The sequence below is a fragment of the Dermacentor silvarum genome, chromosome 9 (genome assembly GCF_013339745.2).
Source record: "Dermacentor silvarum isolate Dsil-2018 chromosome 9, BIME_Dsil_1.4, whole genome shotgun sequence".
Lineage (NCBI taxonomy): Eukaryota > Metazoa > Arthropoda > Arachnida > Ixodida > Ixodidae > Dermacentor > Dermacentor silvarum.
This window is the reverse complement of record NC_051162.1, coordinates 76,746,138-76,768,682: the sequence shown is the minus strand read 5'-3', so window position 1 is coordinate 76,768,682 and position 22,545 is coordinate 76,746,138. Positions and strand designations below refer to the sequence as shown.

At 50.9% G+C, this 22,545-nt stretch overlaps 1 protein-coding gene and 1 non-coding gene across 2 annotated transcripts in view; one reads left to right on the top strand and one right to left on the bottom strand.

The window, feature by feature from the left end:
- LOC119464798 (uncharacterized) overlaps positions 1-18,444 on the top strand; it is a 34,171-nt gene extending 15,727 nt beyond the window's left edge. Inside the window, exons 2-5 of the mRNA XM_037725725.2 lie at positions 8,461-8,580; positions 9,746-9,916; positions 12,877-13,261; positions 17,856-18,444. Of these exons, the coding sequence (XP_037581653.2) occupies positions 8,461-8,580; positions 9,746-9,916; positions 12,877-13,261; positions 17,856-18,277 (1,098 nt within the window). The 3' untranslated portion in view covers positions 18,278-18,444. The remainder of the gene's footprint in view (positions 1-8,460; positions 8,581-9,745; positions 9,917-12,876; positions 13,262-17,855) is intronic.
- Positions 18,445-19,436: 992 nt separating this feature from the next.
- On the bottom strand, positions 19,437-19,619 carry LOC119465464 (U2 spliceosomal RNA). Its single transcript, XR_005194884.1, has one exon. It is a non-coding gene; the product is annotated as a U2 spliceosomal RNA (small nuclear RNA).
- Between the last annotated feature and the right edge of the window lie 2,926 nt (positions 19,620-22,545).

Genomic DNA, 22,545 nt, shown 5'->3' with positions numbered 1-22,545 from the left:
ACAGTGCAGAGTATTGGAGCGAAGAAATAAAAAGAGTTAAAGACCAGACAGAAAAATGGGGTGGGCATAATTTCTCGATGTTTTCAAGAGCTAGTGTGTGCAATTTGTTTTTAGTTACAAAAGTGTATTATGTACTACAAGTTTTATGCATGGCAAGAGTTTCGGTGCAGAAATTTCATAGAGTGTTTGCAGTATTTATATGGGGATCTACTTGGGAAAGAACTAGCCGATGTAACTTGTTTCATTCGTTGAAGAATGGGGGACTCGGGCTAACACATTTGTTTTTGAAACAGATCGTAAGTAGGTTCTTTTTCTTACGGGATCAAAGTGATATATTTCTGCGTACTGTTATTCAAGTGAGATTAAGTTCTTCGTTGCCTGAGTGGGTTGTTTCGTCAAGAAATGAACGAACACCAACGCCAATCGGATTTCTGAAGGAAGTTGTTATGTCATTTTCATTACTGAAAGCTCAATTTTCGAATGAATTTTTGTCTTCTGTGACGCGAAAGAAACTCTATCGGGATCTTGTAGATGTTTTCTTACCGCTTCCTGTATATCGCACGATATACAACTTAGGACCTGAACGGAACGTTTTGAAACGTGTGAAAAATATGCCTGTTAGACCTTCAGCTAAAACATTCTTTTTTCAATTGCATTCTGGCACTCTCCCTGTGAAGCCATGGCTACCAAGTAAAGGCATATTTGTTCCATGGTCTGTTAACTGCATCATATGTAACAAATCGGAAACTATCGCGCACATCTTCCTGGATTGCCATGACTCCGTTTTCTTGTGGGACGTTCTCAAACGAACTCTGAAAAAAGAACTGCCGATAAGCCCTTTCGGTATTCGTTTCTTGCCATGCGCAGACGCAGAGGGAGTGCCGGCTGACATGATAATGCTTTTGTGTATGAACAGTGTGTGGAAAACGCGCATGGATGTCAGGAATGCCCGCGTAGATGCAAGGTCGGCAAGGTAACACCTAGTTGAAAGTCTTACGTACACCCGGGATGCCCTAAGGCACATGATTGAACCACCAGAGTGGATTCAGGAGCTTGACGTTTTGGTGTCTGTGGTGGCCTCTTTGAAGGCCTTTCAAAGTAGCATAGTCTAGCCAAATTATGCGTTAATATTGTGTCGCGCCAAGTGACCTGCTTTGTATTTGTACGGGTGTATATATTGTTGCAAAGAAGGGAATAAAGAAAAAAAGAAAAGAAAAGCTTCGTGGCGTAGTGGGCTAACGCCGCGCGCTCGGAAGCGAGGGGTCCCTGGTTCGATTCCGCGCTACGGACACAACTTCGGAATTTTTTTCTCATTTTTCTCAGACTGGTTACACACTACTACTACTACTACGACGGGGACGGAACGGGTGCCGCTATAAGGAGCTTCGCCCCTAAAAGGAAGGGGTATGGAGGGGCATAGTGCCATCATGTGATAGGTGTCGGCCAGGACCCCACAATGCGCACAGTAGCCGTGTATACCTGGCATGAAATGCTGGGCGGCCGCAGGACACAAGAAGGTGTTAGTCTGCAAGCGTCTCAGAAGTCCTTCATCCGCCTTAGAGAGGCCCCGTGCAGGGTCTGGGCAAAGGCGGCGTGAGCTGCGATAATGCTCTAGAATTGCGCGGTACTGCGTAAGAGCTGAGGTGTCTGGGGTAGACGCAGAGTCGGAGGTGGTAACGGCCCGGGAGGGAGAGACGCAGGCAGCGGCATGCGCCGCTTCGTTACTGGGGAGACCCGCGTGGCCAGGAGACCAGACGATGCGGATGGAGTGAGGCTCAAAGCGCCATGAGGCCGCCCGAAGAAGGTGGGCAGCCAGAGGAGCTATGGTACCCTGGAGGTATCGGGAACAGGCGTAGCGCGAGTCCGTGATAATGACCCTTGAGGTAGGGTGAGAGGCGGCCAAAGCGATGGCCACCTCTTCGGCCTGTGTTGTGTCCGGTGAGCGGAAAGAGAGGCCATCAATGTGGTGGCCCTCGGAGGTCACTGCGGCCGTAAAGTGTCCGGAGGGAGTTGGTCCCGAGACATCTACATAGAAGACGCCAAGAGAATTGGAGTACCGAGTGTGAAGAGAGTGTGCTCGGGCTAGGCGTCTGCCTGTGTGCTGAGTGGGATCCATGTTGCGAGGAAGAGGTTCAACCCAAAGTTTGTGCCGCCATAGCTCCGGGACGGAAGCAGGGGGAAGTGGGGTAGAGATCGGGTTCAGTGAGAGCCTATCCAGAAGGCGGCGCCCAGGAGTCGTCTGAGACAGGCGATTGACTTGGTTGACGAGATGGGCCTCCCGCAACTCGTCATACGAGTTGTGTACTCCCAAGGCCGCAAAGCGTCGATTGGAGGTAGCAATGGGAAGGTCTAGTGCTCGCTTGTGAACCGAGCGGAGCAGTGCGTCCAGCTGGTTCTCGTGGTGGCGACGCAAGCGAAGGTAGGGAGTGGCGTAAAGGACTCTGCTGGTCACAAACGCTTGAGCCAAGCGGAGGGAGTGCCAGCCGCGGAGGCCGCCACGTTTGGTGGAGACCCGCCGAATCATACGGCGAACCTGCTCGCTAGTGCGTCGAAGACGGGCAATGGTAGAACCAGGGTTGAGAGTAGAGGAGATGTGGAGGCCTAATATGCGAATTTCTGAGACGACCTGTATCGTGCCAGACGGGAGATATATATCTGAGGTGGCCGTAGAGGTGAGATTGAGAGAAGAGATGATTTGGTAGGGGAACATTCCAGGCCACATGATGAGGCATAGGTGTCCACAATAAGTGCCGCGCGCTGCATGCGGTCTTCAATTTGTGCGGGGGAGCCCGAGTTGGTCCAGATGGCAATGTCATCTGCGTATAGAGCGTGGTGTGTGTCCTCTACCTGGGCGAGGAGCGAAGGAAGTTGGAGCATGGCTAGATTGAAGAGGAGTGGTGAGAGGACCGCTCCCTGTGGTGTACCCCGGGTGCCTAGTGGGTACGGACCGTGTTCTGCAGAGTCGATGCGGATGAAGGCGGTGCGATGTGAAAGGAATGCACAGATGTACCTGAAAGCTCTAGATCCGCAATTCGTGGTGCTAAGGTTGGTAAGGATACTACTGTGTTTGACATTGTCGAAAGCGCCTCGGAGATCGAGGGCCAGAACGGCTTTGTCATTGTGGCGCATAGTATTAGGTACAATGATGTCGTGCTGGAGTTGGAGAAGGACGTCCTGTGCCGACAGATGTGAGCGAAACCCAAACATCGAGTCAGCAAAGACGCCTTTCCTTTCCAGATATGCGGATAGACGGTCGCGGACCATGGTCTCCATGAGTTTGCCCGCACAGGAGGTGAGTGAGATGGGGCGCAATGCCTCAATGCTGACGGGCTTACCGGGTTTGGGAATGAATGTGACCACCGAAGTGGTCCATTCCGCGGGGAGGGGTTCTCCCTCCCATACTGTGTTGATTAAATGTAAGAGCGAGAGGTATGCTGAGTCGGGAAGGTTGGCCAGGAGAGTGACCGTAATACCATCCCGGCCTGGGGCAGTACCTCGCTTCATTTTGGCCAGCGCCGCCCGAAGATCGGGAAGCGTGAAGGGGGCGTCGAGTTCGGGGTTGGGGAGCCCGGAGTAGACGTACTCCGGGCCCTTGGGGTCGACGGTATGACACAGATAGCGCTCGCAGAGGTCGTTCGCGAGTTGGCTCGTTGGGCCCTGGTAGGCATAGTAGGCGCGACGAAGTTGGCGTTGGGTTTCCCCGCGGGTAGTGGAAGGATCCAGAAGGCTCCCAAAGAGTCGCCACGTACTCTTGGAGCTCATCTGACCTGCTGCCTTCATGCATGTATCGACCCAATTTGTGCCCGCAAGCTGTGCAGAGTAGTCAGCTGCTTCCGCGGTAAGCGCCTGTATGCGGGAGCGAAGCTTACGATTTAGCTTGTATCGTCGCCATCGGCGGGTAAGGCTGTGGCGTGCCTCCCAAAGGTGGAGGAGGTGGGGATCTACTGCGGGGGCTGAGGTGGAGGTACAAATTCATCGGGTGCATGATTGATGGGTGTGGAGGGCGTATGATGCCCATGCCTGGTAGTCCTACGGGGATGGGAGCAGGGGGAAAGGCGTAGTGCGAAAAGCTGACCAGTCCGTGATGCGGGCTGCGCCCCGGATTTGGCGCATTTTCTGTGTCGGGAAGGCAATCCGAAGCAGGATATGATCACTGTCAAGAGTGTCCTCGAGGTTCTCCCACGTAACATGTCTAATGTTTCGTGTGAGCGAGAGGTCCGGGCAGGTATCGCGTGTCACGGAATTTCCCAGGCGTGTGGGATGCGCTGGGTCGGTGAGCAGCGCGAAACCGAGAGTAGAGATAAGCTCCTTAAGCTTGCGGCCCCGAGCCTTTTCATAGTGGTACCGCTGGTGTGGGCTAGGAGCATTGAAGTCTCCAACCACCACAAGGAGTTGCCGAGCCGCCGCTTGGAGAGCCCGATAGAATAGTTCCGCGAAAGTGACCCGTTGAAGGTGCGGGGGACAGTACCACGTTGAGAATATGCATTGACTGGGCCCCGCGTTTCTGGGGAAGAACGGAGATCATGCAGTAATCATAGGAAAGGTCAAGGTCTAGATCGACCTGAACAGCCGTATGTGATTTGTGAACGAGGAGACTGGTGGTGGTGCCGCCTATATAGGAGCAGTAGCCTGAAAGGGTAGGGTTTGGACCGGCTTCTTGGAGGGCAAGAGGGAAGGGAGAAAGCCCCGAGATTGAAGGAAGAGGAGAAGATGCGAGCGCTTTCGCTTGTTCCCGAAGCCCCTGGAGTTCCACTGGATGATTTCGAATTGGGATGATGGCGAATGTGTAGATGAAGGAGTCGCCATGATGAAAATCCAAAATTTTGTGGGTCATCCTCCATGCCTTGCGGAGTAGGAAAGGGGATGGAAGCCGGGTTGAGGGCCGGGGAAGAGGAACCGGCAACTTTGCGTCGACGCGGGGCAGAGCTGCTGCTCGTGGAGGCCGAGCGCGAGCGAGATGATCTGGTGCGGAAATGGGTGAGAGCCCAGGCCTGAACCGCCTGAACCACCTCAGGTACAATGTATTGTACATTAATGGTGGAAATTTGGTAGAGGACAACATTTTCTAGACGAGTAATACGGTCCTCGAGCGGCAGGGTGTAGTCTATAGAAAGAGGGCTCTGAGGTGCCCCCGTAACTGATTGAGCAGCCGGCGCCGTGGACGAAGCCGGGGGAGCGGGGGGAGTACGCGGAGTGGGCGTAGCGCGAGGGCTAGGCTGGTTTAACAACTGGAGCGGCAGTGGGGGGTCCTGCCGGTTTCTGTTGTTGCAGTTGGAAACTTGCCACCTGCTTAGTGAGAGCTGCGATTTGCCGCTGAAGAAGAGCGTTCTGTTTTCGTAGAGCGGAGAGCTCTGGAGAAGGAGGGGGGGAGGGAGGGAGAGACTGAGGAGCAGTAATCCCTGCCCAGCTGCTCACCTGAAGTGGCGCCACGACAAGCGGCGGGTAGTGCACTGAGGTGGTCGGCGGTGGGTTCGCCGGGGTCTGGAGACGTGATCCAGGCTTGGGTAGGGAAGCCGCTCGCGTTCCCGGTGACGGGGGTGCAGGTGGCTTCGAGGTCGATGGTGGTGTAGGTTTCCGATATTTCCCTGGGCATCCCCGAGCGCCGGTTTCATGCGGGCCGGAGCAGAGAAGGCATGTCGGGTTACATTCGTGTTCAGCTAGGCCTTCCGAAGTCACTTGGACTTGAGTGCCACAGCGGGTACAGCGACCGGGAGTGGGTCGCGGGCAGGCCGAGGGTCGATGCCCAATGGTGCCGCAGAGGGAACAGGCCGGGATTGTCTTCTTGTACGGGCGCACGTAGGCCACGACACTGTGGTAGAAGATGAAGCGGGGGAGCTTCGTGCCCTCGAAGGTCACCACCGCTGCAGTAGAGTCACCGAGTTTGCGGACCGCCAGGATAGCGCCTTGCGACCATTCTAGTTCTGATTTGATGCGCTGTGGGGTTTCAGCCGGGTTGATGGTGATGACACCCCGACAGATTTCCCCGGACGCCTTGGCATGGCCCCGAAAAAGGAGCTGCTGGTCTCCCACCGGCAACTGGATGTCCCCAAGTCGGCGCTGCGCCATAGGTAACGAGGTGACACTGCACACGAGAACGTTTTGGTCCCACACTGGCCACACGTGGAAAGAGGTGGACGAGTGTTCACCCAGGTATGCACGAATCGCGTCGCCGGCACGATCGGACGGAAGGACCGACTTGAGCTCAAAAGGAACGCGAGGCTTCAGCACGACGATGTCGTCGTCACGGGAGAGACGAGGAGTATGGCGGGGTCGCCACTTGGTTTGACGCCTCGGCGGGGAAGGTGGTGCGGTGCGCGTTCCGTCTGGAGAGCAGCGCATGGACGAGCCGGAGGCAGCCACCTGTGGCAGGGTGGCGGCGCGCGACCCTTGGGCGGAGGTGCGGCCGGGATTGCTTCCGTTGCCAGAGTTTTACCATGTCGGCTAAATACTCGTGCTCCGAGGGCATGGCTTGGTCCGAGGAGGTGGTCTCCATCGTCACGACCCGAAGTGAGGTCGGATCATAGCCCGTAACCGTGGTGGCTTCCGCCATCACGCCGGGAAAACCTGGGCGATGCGGAGCTAGGCCTAACGGAACGTCAAGCCCGGCGGGGAGCCGTCGTGGAGATCAAACACGCAGAAGTTGCCGAAAACTGGGCCACCTGGGCGCGGGTGGTATCCGGGTGGAGCAGAGAACTTGGCGGTGACGATGAGTCCGGAATTTTGGGACAATGGCGTGAAGCACCGCAATAATCGGAGATTATTGACGGAGCCGATGCGGAGAGCGTCCGCCGTCTTCGAGCGCCTGCCTCTGGGGGCGGCTCGGAGGTTTTTGACGAGATCAGAATGGGACACTTGTCGAGCAGCGTCGGAAATCTTACCCTCTTACGCACCTTCTCGCCTTGCAACGTTTTTATATAAATAGGCATTTGGTGCCGCCGCTAAACGGTGCCTCCCCTCCCTCCCTGCCGTCCTACACACCCTTTCGCGCGACGGAAAAATTTGCGTTTGCTCTCTATATATGGAAAGGAGGAAAGAGACGTTTAAATTTGCAGCCCCCCAGGGAGCACGGTGCAGAACGCGCGTTTGCTCTCCGATGTGCATTCACTCCCTGTGAAAGCGCGCTTCCCTCGCGCCCTTTCACTCCCTCGCACATACAGCGTCCGGAGCGCGGCGACGATTTCATCGCCGTTGACGTCATACAGAACCTCACGGCGACGGCAACGACGACGCTGACGGCAGAAATCTGCTTTGGAGTGTCCATATAATTGCTATCGCAATAAAAACTTGCTTTCTGCTATATTAGCTATGTGTTTGGTTGAGCTTTGCGTCGCCATGTGGCTGCACCGTGCAAGAAGTTCACGTTTGCGCCCCCGTTCATCGTGTAAAACGTGGTAAAACGGCCAGTCTACCTGCGCTTGCGTTTACCTGAATACCGTACACGCTAAACTCTATGTAAACAATTAAATAATGGGGTCTTACGTGCCAAAACCACGATCTGATTATGAGGCACGCCGTAGCGGGGGAGTCCGGAAATTTCGACCACCTGGCGTTCTTTAACGTGCACCTAAATCTATGTACACAGGTATTTTCTCCCCAATAGAAATGCGGCCGCCGTGGCCGGGATTCGATCCCGCGACATCGTCCTCAGCAGCCCAACACCATAGCCACTGAGCAACCACGGCGGGTCGCTAAACTCCATTAAGGCAATCCTTCGATGTGAAGTGACGGCCGCAAATGCGTAGATGTTAGCGCCGTTTGGATACCGACAGTCCGATGCGCTGCAGCCTTGTCCGCTCGTCTTCTGCCTTGCAGTGGGGCACGATGTCGCAGCTTGACATGTCGCTGATCGCTACGTTTGCAACCCACAACGCAACAAGGGCGAACCATGGTGTTCGCGAAAACAAAGAACAAGACCAACCCTGACCGCGCCGCTCTTGTCAACACGGAGCACGTTTTAACCCAAGCAGACGACACTTGTTGTGGGCCGGAAGTTCTTTTAGTGTAGTGATACATGTCCGTGTGCATTCTCTTTCTGTTACTTTCTTTATATTTTATCTTTTTGCTTTTCTTTTTTCTTTTAATTTTACCTCTAAACAATTACGACCAACATGTGTTCACCATAATGTCGGAAAAATTGTCGATGACGCGCCCTGGGCAGCCAATCGGGTAGCTGGTCCAGTAACGTGTTACGGTCAAATCGCGTCACTTGGTCACAAAACTCAGCCAATCGGTGTGCTGCCATCGGTAGCGATGTACCTTTTTAAAACCCTATAATAAATTACAAGCTTTACGTGGAGCGCTTAGATGAGTCAATTCATCATCAGAAGGACCTACTCTAACGACTGAGTACGTTTGTACAAAATCCTCAAAATCGTTTAGGGTCCCTTTAAGCGTCCTCCCAATTTTTAACAGACGGCGTACGATATAGATTTTGACTTAACGTTCTTCTCTTCTGCCCAGGTGAACGAGAACACCACTGTGTCAGTATGGAATTCGCGATTCGGTGAATCGCTCGGCAAAATTCTGTCGCTTAACCCGATCAACGTACTTCTGGACATCATTGGCTGGACCGTACTTCAGGTACGCATTCCAATCTCATTGCCTAATTAACAGTTACTTGTTTCTGCTTTTCCTTAATGCTATGCATACAAGTTTATAGATATCTGCCTAATAATGACTGGAATGATTCTACCAACGCTTTAATAATAGCAGAACGTATCTATGCTGTGGAGTAACGCGCACATGTTGACCAAAGTTTGAATTACAAGATGGTGCCTGGCGAATGCATCACATATAGTCTACGCAATTTATGATATATACTATCAATCAACGTCTGTGAACTTGGGCTCGACAAACAAAAGGTCCTGTGCTACATTAGTTGTGGTGATAATTTCCAAAGTAACAACGTGATTGCATTCATAGACAAGGAGCGTTTGTCATTCTCTGCCCTTCGTTTTTTTTTCATTGTGGCGAGTGGCACTGTTGCAATTTAAGTCCCGTAGAACTAACTGCCCAATTTAGGGCGTTACTAACGTGCGGATAGGTTGACATGCGCCCACAATGGCCTAATAACTTAAGCACCACCCACGCCAAAAATGTCATTAGAACGTTTACCTTCGGCATCTTCTCTTTCGTTCCCCTTACCAAATGTTTTATAATGTGTGCATCCTTCTGGTGTGCTTCCTTTTTTAACAAAAAATCTTCTATTCAGATACTTTGTTTAGCCTTCTTAGTGTCAAACGCATTTAGCTCATTTAAAGAGGCGCGATTATTTCGCGTCATACGCTCGCAAAGCAGGGAAATAACAGTAAACTTTCAACAATCTGAACTTTATTGTTCAGATCTATACTTCAACATAGTGAAGTCATTTATTACACTAAGTTCTTCGAAAGAAGCAAGTGTCTATACCCAATCAAACATCTACGCGAGCTGGTTTAGTGAAACGCATTTCTGACAGCTGAAATACAGTGATTCATATTCAGTAACAAAGCTGAAATGGACTCATGACTGTCTGATATGCTATTAGGTATGGTAATTTGGTGGTTGGGAAAGGGGTGGGGTGGAGCGAATGTCCCTGGGAAACGCTAGTTGCACTTGCGTCCCGCTGCTTTATTTCACTTCATTAGAGACGAAGCCTTCAGCGCCGGGAATTGAGCCAACGACTTTGCGCTCATCCCCATAGTCACAGAGGCACTGAAGGGAATTTCAAAAACATCCAAACTTGGTACTTTCATGGTGCACGCAGATGCTGGGCTGGGCCGCTCATCCTCTGCTGGCGTACGTGCGTTTGGGCGGTGAGGTGGACACCAAGCAGAGCACCCCCCCTTTCTGCCTGGCCGCCACCGAGGCTCTGCTCGGAGAGGCTGCTACGGCCACGCTGTTGGCCACGCACCTACCCGCAAGGCACAGGATGCAGGTAAGTGAACACGAGTCAGCTCAAACCCGATGCCGAACAAATTCCTCTGAGAAGAATATCTCGTTACCTGAGTATAGGCCACATTCTTCTGAGTGTTTTTATCATACAGAATATGACAGAATACACGGGCACAAAAACGATCTACGGAAACTCGAAGCACAGCGTAGTGCTCTCCCTGGACGTTGCGAAGCACGACCTTATAATTTCGACGGCGCCTCTGTGATCGACACCGAGAGCAACGCGGGGAAAAGACTCATGCTTGAGTCGCAGCATACTCAAAATACTCACGGCCACAGGAATCGGTCGTTGGGGACGCTCGCCCGCTGTGTATGGCCACGGCCTTCGCGACGCTACGGAGAGGAGGAATCACAACACAAGGAAGGCAGGCGTTTTAAGGACCCTTCATTCACCCACTGAAGAAGGGACCGAGCCGGTTCCGAAATGATGGGAACTTGTTCACCTTGGCTGGAGCGGTTCTCGCTTCGAAAAGAACGTCGTGGCGGTACTAGTTCGCCTCTCTCGATCAGACATTATCGCTGTGTCGTATAACGTTTGCTCGTCCAGCGGTAGCACGTCTCGCTTATGCTAAGCATGGATATCTCACTTGCGCGATCGCCATCTTGGAAGACCAATCTTGGTTCGAGAAAACTTAATGCACCACGCGCCACATGGGGATATCCTGCATGAAGTGCGCGGTGTGCGTGCCTGCATGGCAACTTTGTAGACGTCAGTGCCTACCCGTAGGCGCGAGCAGCAGCGTACTCCACCGCAGTCGCCGTATTAATTAAGGTAGCTAGGAAGCGCGATGATGTCAAGGGCATGTGAACCGGACTGCTGGAGTAGCGACCTCCGTACAATTCGCATTGGCCGTGTTAGACACGGCCAACAATGCGTTTGGTGTGGCGACTTCATGCAAGAAATCACCCGCCGTCGCACACACATGCCGAATTTTTTGTGCGAGACGGGAGGTCGTTGAAGACCTATTGAGGAGGCCATTAAACACCAATTGAGGGCCATTGATCTTCCAGCAACGCGTGCACGAAAGGTGGATGCGTGGGTTTTATCGAGTTCGCGTCCTCCTTAGTGCGCATGCGGTTTGTCGAGTGGCCCGAACGTTGACAGCGGAAGAACCCCACTCCGTCGTCGTTCTCAGCGAGTTCACCGATCTCATTCCAGAGACGGTGAGTCATCTCTGGAGTAGTCGCTGTGCGATAAGCACAAGTAAAGTGGTTGTCGCCGGGACAGAGTGGGTGAGGTCACACGCAGCAGAGTGGACGACACAGGAGCCGTACAAGAAAAGCCCCTTTCCCTTCTGTAGTGAAAAAGTGGTTAAAAGCAGGAGTGCGTGCGTCTGACAGAGGATTCCGAAACTTCACGAAAGCTACGATCGTTTTGCTGTCGTAGCTCCCTCGAGAGCAATTCATGTTTATTTCCATCATTTTTCTATTCTTGGCCTCATGCCTGTAAAAATGTAAATACAAGTTTATTGTTCTCTTCTTGATGCCTTCGGCACGCATCAGCATCCCTGGCCCGAGCGTTGGAGATTTGCGGACACCGACCTGGTAGAGGTAGTTATCGGGCGTCCAGGAGAAAACTTCCCAACCTCTTCGAAATCCAATAGCTTCTATCCTGGAGAGATCAGCCACCTTCGTAGCCTTTTTTGATAACTATATTGCTGATCTTGGCAGAAAATTAGGAAATGGTGAATCATCAATCATTATCAAACAGTTTATTTTTCCTTTGCTTACAAAAAGGATGGGGCAGCCACTCAAGACTGCTTTTACAAGGAACTTGAGGAGGCGACGGTCCCTATATTAGCAACAACATACGGAATATCAAGTGAACCAAAATATGCACAAGATTACTGTTCCCTTCATGAGGAACAAATAAGCATAAAGGGTGCTTTGTAAGCACAATGAAAGGCACATGAGATAATTATAACACTTCAAACAGACGAGATAGTTCTAATATGGGTATACTTGCTTCCTAAATGCTTGTTGTCAACTACTGTAATGCTTGCTTGCTAATTTCTTTATGTTCAAATTTGATTATGTGCGTTTTCTTTTTTAGTTTTGCACCATGCTTCTTATGCGAACTCAGTTTCTTCATCAAAGCAGTAAACTTGGTTTGATTTCGTTTAATTTGACGGCAAAGGACTTATACGAGCACGTGATTATGTAAGCTTGTGACCGTTCTTATTTGACTGTGTACGCACGGGCTCCTAATTTTTGCTTCTACCCTTTTCCCCCCTTTTCCTTACCCCAGTGCGGTGTAGCCAACCAGGCACTGCCATAGTTGACATCTCTAGAATTCCTTTTTCTTCTCTTTCTTAGGTGCAAGAGTCAATGGTAGGGGTGGACAAATAAATAGTTGAATCTTTCGCATAACGAATCAAATATTGCCCCATTTGATTCGGTCTTCAAATCTAATAGACACTATTTGTAAATATGAATAGTTCTCTAATAGTTTTAGAAATCTAACACTAACTTTAACAAATCTCTAACTGCACGATAAATGTGATCCCAGTGGCCATACTAAAGACGTAAAATGCGAGAAGTTACAGGGTAGCGCGCTTTATAGGCCACTGAGGTAGTCAGACTTCTCCAGCTAAACCGTTATCACTCGCTCTCACCAATAAATCTTGACTGTGCCAATAAATCGTTTTTTGCTCATAATGCTCCATGTGGGCTTTCAATGAGTGAGCCTTTACAACGCGCAAAGCAATATCAGAAAGCTGTTAACCTTACAAATGTACTTCGGTATATAGAACGATGGTCAACAGGGCAGTTCACTATTCAAACATTATTCAAAATGTATTCGAAATTCGATTCGAATCAATTCGCTTCTCGCACTATTCCATTCCTATTCCATTCGGTCTCGAAATTGTTGTATTATTAGCACACCTATAGTAAATGTCATTTCGTTAAGATAAAACACTGAAACGGCTCCTAACGGCGCAGGTAAACGGCATCCTGGATTCTGTGGCCAAGAGCTTTTCCCAGATGATGCGAGCTTCAACGAGCGCACTCAGCCTTAGTCACGACGGCGACGTAGATCCGACGCACAACGTCACCCTCTGGCTGTGGCCAAAAACGGCGTCGAGACTGCAGCTGGAACGAGCATACGGCGCCATGCCAGCGCCGCCCAGTTCCTCGTCGTTCTTGGACAACTGGTTTACCCTGGCCCCCGCTGCTGCCAGCTTGGCGAAGACGGCAGCGCTCGCCGGTGGCTCACCCATGGGACCGTTCGGCTTCCGACCATTTGCCTGGCACCATCGTTACGATGACGGGGACGCCGCAGTGATTTTGCCCATGTGGATCATGTTCCCTCCCATCTACGGGCCAGGTGAGACAGGCGTGAGGTTTCTTTCCCGAGGTTGATTCGCTTCATAAAGAGGAGGCTGTCAAGCTGCTCTTTTTCACGTGGTCATAATCGCAGAAAGCTGTGATTTGTAACCGTGCAGGTGAAATGTAACCGTGCAGCGTGAAATGGGAGATCCGGTGGCAAGAGCACTTATCTGGGCTTCCAGTTTGTCGATGCATTGCCGAAGAGCGGCGGCTTCTACTCGGGCTGCTGTAGATTCTGCTTTCGCCGCTGCTGCCTCCTCCAGAGCGTGTTGTAAACTAAGATTCACTGTCATGGATGTCGTGTGCTTGTGAGAAGAAAGGGGCGTGTTCCAGGCTTGTTTCAATGGCTCTGTCCAGGCTTGCGTGTGTTGGTGGGGCTGGGTGGGTCCGGATGACAATTGGGGAAAACTGTCCCTGGGTGGGACCGATTCCTGCTGCTGCGTTTCTGGGTGGCTTGGCTGTTTCCGTGGCTGGTGAAGGTTTCGTCCCTTGCACGATCCCGTGCCGGTAAGGTGAGGGCCCTCACACAAAATGCACTTCGGCGTACAAGGAGGGTCTTGTTGCGAATGCTGTGTTCCACAGCGGGGGCAAAGATTGGTCTTGGGGCTTGGGCATACATCGTGACGGTGACCCGGCTGTCTGCAATTGGTACAGGCATCTGGACTGCCGCGGTATAGGGTGCAGCGGTGGATGGCTGGAATGTATTTGATGGAGTGCGGGACTGCGTTTGCGTCGAAGGTGATTAGGATGGAGTGCGTCTTTCCCATGCGTCGGGCGGCTAGCATGGTGTACTCCGGATTTCTTCTGGCCAAGCCTTGGTAGAGTTGCGTTGGGGTCTCGTCGTCATAGGCGTTTGTGATGACTCCTCTGGTAGACCCCGGTACCGGTGGGGATGCCACGTAAGCCGTGCAAGGGTAGGTTTTGTCTCCAATTGCGAGGAAGGTTAGCGTCTTGAGAGTCTCGGCTGTTAGGGAGTGTGTTGTTGCCATGGTGAAAGTATTGTTGGTCCGGTGGCTGCGCAGGCAGAAGTCGTCCGGTAGAGTGATTCGGAGCTGGGACTGCACTGCCTTCGTAAGTCGAGGTGTTGGGACGTCTAGAAGCCGTAGTTCACCTCGCGGGCGAACGACCACTCGAATAGCGTTGGGTGGGAGTGGTGGCAGCTGCTTGCTATGCTGCACTGTGAGGCGCGTCTCCTTGGTCGCAGGTGGTAGGCGGGCCGGCGTCTTGCCGCTGCGGGTGGCGGCTGTTGCGTCGTGTGCCGCGTTCCTGGCGTTCGGGTTAGCTGCCTCGGAGGTAGCGTTGCCGGATTGGTGAGGTGGTTTCGGTGGACTGGCTGGTCGGGAGGCGTAGGCTTTATACAGCACTGGAGTTCAATCGTCTGACTGGAGCTCTTGTGCGGTTATGGTGTGGCCTTCAACCGTTACTTCCATCATAATGGCTGGCGTCGCCGGCGGTGTCTACAGAGAGGTAGAGTCCAGGTGAGGCTTAACTGGGCAGCTGAGCGTCTCGGTCCCATAATCGTTCTCAGCACAAAAAAGGTCGGATTTCGCCCGGAATGGGTGGTTTCCCTGTCTTCCTTAGGCACTTATGTCGCTTATCAAACAGATTATTGGTCGTAGGAGAGATTGGGTAGGAGCAGCACGTACCGTTTGCCGGAGCCGACGTTGCAGGCATCCGCTCGCTTTGACCCATACGTGGCGTCTCCTCTCCCGGGCATAGCGCGCGCCGCGCTCATGCTCTCCTTCCCTCTGCTTAACGTCCCACGTCTAGGAAACATGTGCACGGCACAGACAGGGGGCGAAGCACACGCCACTCCGCGAGGTGGTTGTTAGGCAACGCGCGGTGACGTCATCGCCAGGCGCAGTTTTTACGGGCGAAGCTCCTTAGGGTGTGGGTCGTTCCCTCCTCTGTAGTAGTAGTAGTAGTAGTATGTAGCCACCTCTAGTTTATGAATTACTCAATAGATGGCGTAAGTGGTAGCCACCTGTAGTTTTATGAAGTGTTCACTAGATGGCGTAAGTCCGTAGCTCTGGTTGGCATGGAGACTGCTATGTATGTATGTATACGCATATATACATATATATGTATAGTATAACCGGAAGTCGACTTCCGCTTCCGTTTACACTTCCGGTTTTGCTTCCGGTTCCACTTCCGGTTCCGCTTTCGGTTCCGGAAGCCAGCTTCCGGCTTCCGGAGAACACTTCCGGCGTTTTTCTCTCTCGTCCGTAGCTAGGTGCGCTGCGGTGCACAAGGGCGTTCGTTCCCGACGCGTGCTCTCTTTCTCGTCCGTAGCTAGGGGCGCTGTATTGCACAAGGGCCTAAAGTCCCTAAAAGAATTAGTTTTTTTAGGGACTTTACAAGGGCGTTCGTTCCCGACGTGTGCTCTCTTTACCTCTCGTCCGTAGCTGTGGTTTACCGAATGATCCCCCGGTGCTTCGCCCACTCATCATCATTCACTTCGTGGATATGCTAGGATTTTTTTTGTTCGCACTACGCTGCCTAACCAAGAACTTAAACAGCTCCGCTGTTGAAAAGTTGAGTCCACACAGGCTGACATCGGAGAAAGACAAGGTCTCCTAGGACGCATTAGTGTAACATTTGGTATGGTGTTCACACTGCACTACCTCCGGTTTCACTTTGGACCCACCACAAGCAAACAAACTAGTACATCTCCATGAGTGGCTCATATATTTAGGTTGCACTACCTCGGAGGTCGGCCCATATTTTTCATTGAGTAAAGCCACCGCTCCGGTTACTGTCATAGGCGCGCGCGGTTTGATCTAGCGCATCTGGGTCAAAATTTGACCTTCATGCGATTAATATGCATTAAGATCTGCTACGTGCAAAGCTGTACGTTAACTTGGTGCATCTTTTTTCGTTCAAAGCTTCATTTTGACGCCTTTTTAGTGGTCCTGCGTGAATTTATAGGCCTCAACACGCCTTCTTTTGATGGAAGTAGTCAGAAATCGGTAGCTAGAAAAACAGGCACCGCAAACGCCATATCGATCTGATGTCACCAAAGAAGTCCATGCCTTTAAAAAAAGTGCTACAAAAAAGGGGAGAAAAAAACATGCATTGTGCAGCGTAGTCATTTTTTTTCGTCTCTTCTCGCTCCGTTTTTTTTTCGCCATATAGAGCCCCGATATTTTTTCGGATTGTGGATCCCTTCGTAGCCACTTTTCCTTCTGGAAGCTAGTGAAGTTATCCCTAGATGGAACTCACGGGACCAAACCAAGAAAAAAGAAGGCATGGAGGATTGCGCCCATAATTGACCACATAGTTCAACGACATTCATCTCTTTTGTATAGCTGCCAGCGCTCGATACTTTTGGAATTGTGGTTACCTTTCGTCGGTTTTTTTTAAAGAGTCTTGCAAACCCTAACCAAAGCAAATCAAGGTAGTCATAAGTTCGTGCCAACTGCCACAAGTAAGGTAAAAGAAATGGCGCAGTCCAGGGATTCTCCGGCCACTTGAAACTCATGGTGGTAGCAGTTATTTCTAGGCAAATGTGTTGTCACTTTAAGACTCAAGCTACATGCACTATACTTTCAAAGTGGCCTATCGCCAACGTCGTACCAGCTCGACTGTCATCTAACGACTGCTTCCGTTCATAAGCAATGAGCTCACTTTGCGCGCATGAGCGCCTCTAACAAGTCCATACACTATCTGTATTGATTTGGAAGATGTGAGTGACATATTACTCCCATGACTGTGGGCGTTCTTGCTTATGCACAACTAACCATACATCATGTGCCGAAAAAGGCTAGTGGCACATTCAGGTGGTTGTTCTAGAGCACTGCAGAGCGCCGTGGCGGCGCACGATGCATTCGGATGGTTGGAATCGAGTGCACAGAGCACATTCACCTGGTTCTTTCAGTGGTCCGCTTCCAGTTCAGAGCACTCGGAGGCGCTCTCACCTTCAAACAGGGGGCTCTACCGACTCCCGAAGTACCTTCCGTTGTTGCCTAGCCATCTGCTACGAGGGTATCTCATGACACGTAGTGGTAGCCCAGGGTCTGTGCTGTTGCACTGGAGAGCTCGAGTTCGCTGGTTCGATCCCGGCCGTGGTGCCCGCATACCGAAGGGGGCGGAATGCAGAAACCCTCCTGTACCGGTTGCACGTTAAAGAATTGGAGGGGTTAAAAATTAATCCGTAGCTCTCCGCTGTGGCGCGCTTCATAATTACATGAGGGTTTTGCCACGTAAAATCCGAGAATATAATTTTTTTTTTCGATTGTAGCTCATGGGTGCCTCGGCGACTACGCACCTCGATTGTTTAAAACGGAAGAAGCGTTGACACTTTTGTTTATTAAGCGTCCCATTGCGTTGGCGAGCGGCTAAACGTTCCACTACGGCACGTTTTCTTTTTTTTCTGGCTCCGCATAGTTGTAATCCAAATCACAGTGCGGTAGCAACACACCGAATGTATTATAAAACAACAGGCTATAAGCCTCCCTAAGTCTTAGCAGCATCGCGTGATCGAAGTTCGAATTTCGCCGAATTATCACGCGACTCTTCGAGGTTATCAACCATGTACAAGGAACATTTCAGTATTCTTTTAAGGCGCAGCCATTCTACACGCATATATCCAGGACTACCACCTGGCATGGTATTCGGTGGCGCCGGCTCGTTGTACGCGACGCTACTCGCCGAGGGCCTCCCCACGGCTCTCCTGGACAGCCTGGACAAGAGCAGCCACTACGCGTCGGCTCTGTGCTCGCGCAAGCAGGACCCGTGGCTGCGACGCGCCATCGGCATCGAGGCCGCCTGGCGGGCGCTGCGAAGGGCGCCCTCTGTCGACGTCGGCGGCAGCGGAGGCCACCTGCTGGGCCTCGAGGACTTCTCCGGCGCCCAGTTGTTCTTCCTGGCCGCTTGCCTCCAGCTTTGCGACGCTCCGCTGTCGAGGCGTGCCGAGTGCAACTTCGCGCTTCGCCAGTCGGACGCGTTCGCGAGCGTCTTCGCATGCGCTGAGGGGTCTCATATGAACCCCAGAGACAAGTGCAGAGCGTGGTGAACTGGCGTCCGAAACAGAGCACTGCCGTCCGCTTATCACAAACATGGACTCCGCCTGCAGTGCCTGCTATCCATTGACTGAAATTCAATAACGGAGTTTTGGCTTATTGTCCGTGCACTCCGTATCTGCACGCACCTTTAGTACAAAAGCCAGGTAAAGGGGAATGTAATATGCTCTAATCAATGATAAATCTCGAGTACAATTGAACGCAACTTGTTTACGTTAGTGTCTTCTGACACGTCAACGTGAATATTGCAGAAAAGGCATGGCGCAGGGCTAGTTGGACGGTAGAAGAAAGGCGAAGGTCAGACAAGGACAAGAAGTGGGACGCAGAAAGAAAGCCATCTTTATATTCATTTTTTTCTCTCTGACCTAGTCTACGTTTACTGCTATGATGTTAGCACGACGTTTCACAGAAGTATCGCACAGCTACATGCAGCGTTGCTTGCACAACCCAATCAAACGTTCTTCTCGTTTAGAAGATGTTACATTTGTTTGCCTGGAAAGTGAGTAGAATTGGCCCCTTGATAGGTATTTATTATGTGATTAGTTGACAGGAGACAAGGAGCACGCTGAAGTGGAGGGGGTCTCGGCAGCGCAGTGAAAGAAAACGGACTAAGGAGGTTACCACCGTAGCCTGCGGTACGTCCACTTTCCCTTGCTTAGTTTCCGATGGCAGGTCAGAAATCGCAGCGGCATGCTACAAGAGAGTTAAAAATGCCGCTAGAGCAGGTTCTCAGCGAAGAAGAGTTGGTGAAGCGATGGCGTATTCGTGTCAAAAGGGCTGGACAGCTTTACACTCACTGAAAAATTATTTTTATACTTAAGAGAAATCTATACTCCTCAGCCGCTCCGTGTAGCCACAGCACGAGCAATCGGGCGGCAACCATCTCTTATCCCTTTCGCAACGGAGCAGTATCCGGTTATACAGAAAAATGCAGTTTTCTTTTGCATATTAATACACCTTTAGTTCGTATACACGTCACTTCGACGAGGTGAGTTTTTGTGGTCTTGTGAAGTCGCGTAACCGACAGATGAAGTGGGCGCTGCCCAAAAGAATTTGGCCAATAGCAGAGCGCTTGCGAAAGATATGTGGAATCGGCAAAACAGTGTTTTGTTTTACAGCGAATCTGTGTTTGGCTAGTTTCCAGAGAATCGATGGGCGTAGACCAAAACTCCTGAAGATCGTGCAATACCGGGCCGACCCACGGCGGTGGTAAAGCCGGCTTCAAGCACCCCGCCAACTTGCACAAATAAGTTTAATATCTTTTGTCCAAATACAACTCGTATCAGATATTTAGCTGATAAGAACAGATACTACACTTTGACCCCCGTCGGCAATGTCAACGTTCGCACCATACGCGTGTACGCCATCCAGCGTATTCAAACTGGCGCCTACCAATCTTGTGTCTTCTGTCTCCTGACGTCATGCCCTGCGTAGGCTCCTTTCCTCATTTCTGATCTGACTGTGAAATGGACAGGCCGCGTGTCGTGCGGTCTGAACAGTGTGCCTACCAAGAACAATGGCGTGAACAAAAAAGGGGATGGGCGCGGCGGCGGAAAGAGACCACCAACGATGAGTGGGCCACGGACGCCAATCGTAAGCGTGCGGCACGCTAGGACCGCGAGGCGGAAAGAAATTCGAACATTCCATGGGGCCGCGTTCCCACAAACCTTAAGCGTTTCAGCGGAGCAACGGACAATCACCGCATACAAAGCTTCGCTGGTCATCCACCTTCACAGAGTGGAATGGCACCGATTTTTTTAAACAGTGAAGCTGTTCTAGCTAACCGTAAAAAGGGGCACCTGCTGTCGCAAAACGTCGCCGAGCTATGACATCACTGTGTTGCCTGGCAACCACCTCGCGGAACGGCGTGTGCCTAGCCTCCTCCTCCGTGCCGTGCCCATGTTGCCTTGACATGGGACGTTAAGGAGAAGGAAGGAGGGCATGCTCGCAGGACGGGAAATGTTCGGGCGAGGGAAAGAGAAACTGAGAGCGATATATATAGAGAGAGAAATTGTAGCAGCACCAACGAGGCAACGCGCAGAGCTGCTGCCGACGCCGCCCACGTTGTAGTGCAGTAGCGATGACGTCACCACGTGTTGCCTAGTAACCGCCGGCAGGTGCGTGCTCGCTTCGTCCGAGACAGACACGGCTACTGCCTGCCTGCCTGCGTTTGTGGCATGCGAGGAACGCTGTCGCGCGTAGGCGCCGACCCGTCCAGCACTAGTCACGCGAAATGTCGCGGAAGGGAAGGTACCTCCGAAAATGATCGCTGCAGGATACCTTCCCTACATGCGTAGCTAAGTTAAACCAAGTTATGACCGAGCAGCAACGAAGTTAATACCTAGCAGTAGCAGCCAGTAAGACTTGAGGACTGACACTCTCGCTGTGGGTAAGCTTTGCCCGACCGAGTGCAAACTTGCCCGCTTTTTTATTTCTTTTGCTTGGCGGCTTGGCCTACCATGAACATTCAGTAGCGCAATATATGCACCCAAGGCATACGTGTCTACTCTCATACAGACTGCTAGCCATATCATGTCACTCGTGCATATCGAAGTCACTGAAGCGTACAATAGTATAATTCTACCTAAAAAAATTCACAGATATGTAAATTAAAGACGCTTCTCGGTTTCCCTATTACTTTGCCGCAGCATCTTTTCTAGCCCTATTTTATATAACCTTCTCGACGGTGGCAGTTTGGGCGACCGTTTTCTGAAATTAGCACAACTCAGAAGAAACGTTCCATGTTCCGGCCCCTTCTTTTCCTCATTTACATCAACGATCTGCCTGCTTCAGTGCACTCGAATATAAGACTATTCGTTGATTGCTGCGGCTGTTACAGGAAAATAACTAACCTATTCGATGCATGCATATAGCAATCTGATTTCAGTAACCTTGCTGTTCCTGCGATACTTGACAAGGAATACTGAACACTAACGAGTGTAAATAAATTAGAATAACCTGGTCTACTATGGATTACAGTCCCCGTTCTTCATGGTTCATTCTTACGTTACGTTAGTATTCATGGTTCCCTTCTTACGTCGGTGACTTTGTACAAGTACCTAGGAGTTCATATCACTAATGATCTTTCCTGTAATTTGCATGACGAATACATTAGTAACAACACCAATCGCATGCTTGGCTTCCTTAGCCTCACCTTTTCCAAGACCCAGTAACCTGAAACTGCTTCCATACAAGTCCTTCTTCCGACGCAAAGTAGAATATGCCTCGTCTGTCTGGGATCTGCAAACTAAATCCCTAATGACGTACCTTGAGTCGCTTCAAACATTGTTCAGCACGGTTCACTCTTTCTAATTATTCGGGCCATTACGGCGTCTCGTAAATGAAAAAAAAAAAACATTGTTTGATGTTCCTGACCTTTATACTCGACGCCGCCTATCCGGACTGTGCGTATTTCCCAAAATTTATTATTTCAATGAAAACTAGACGCAATCTCTTTTCTCCGTCCCTCATTACGTATCATCACGCGTTTACCATCATCTCCAAGTTGGCGCACCGAATTGCCGTAATAAACGTTATTACAAATCATTTCTCCCAAAGACTAGCCTCGACTGGAATCACCTGCCAACCTCCGACGTCTGCCACGTAGCACCTACATCCTCAAGTCTACAATTGAAGTTTTGCAGTGAAGTGCGCTGGTTGCTCTTATACTTTACGTTGGTATAGTTGTTAACACTCCCACTTCTCTCTCTAACGCCTCACGGCTTTGAGAGTATCTGAATAAATAAATGAATAAGAAAATAAATAATAAATAAATAAATTGAAGCAAACCACACACATAACAAATATAGGTTACATAAATAAACAGGTGACAGGGGCGCTAAACGTCCAACCGGTTATTTCGTGGCACCTGCGACAGCTTTTATCTAAGAAGAAGAGAACAAACACACCACTCATTCTACACGTGCTGCATCAATTGTTTACACGATCAAGCTATAAGCGGTGAGCACACACATCTCTCGTGATTTTGCTGTATCTTCAGATTCTCTGAATTCACGTGTCAAATTAATATGATGACGTCGGATAACTGCACATCGGCTGAAATTAGGGACGCAGCCACAGTTTTTACAGTGAGGAGAAAAATAGAGGCTGAAATTTAATGTCTCACATGCATTGTTGCTATGGTCGCCGCGTCTTTCAATAAGACAACACCCCGACTGTCCATGCAATGTTTTTTTCTTTTGAAAATATTTAGAGCAACAAATGTGCTGCAACAACTGTGACATGCATTTAAATGGTTTCC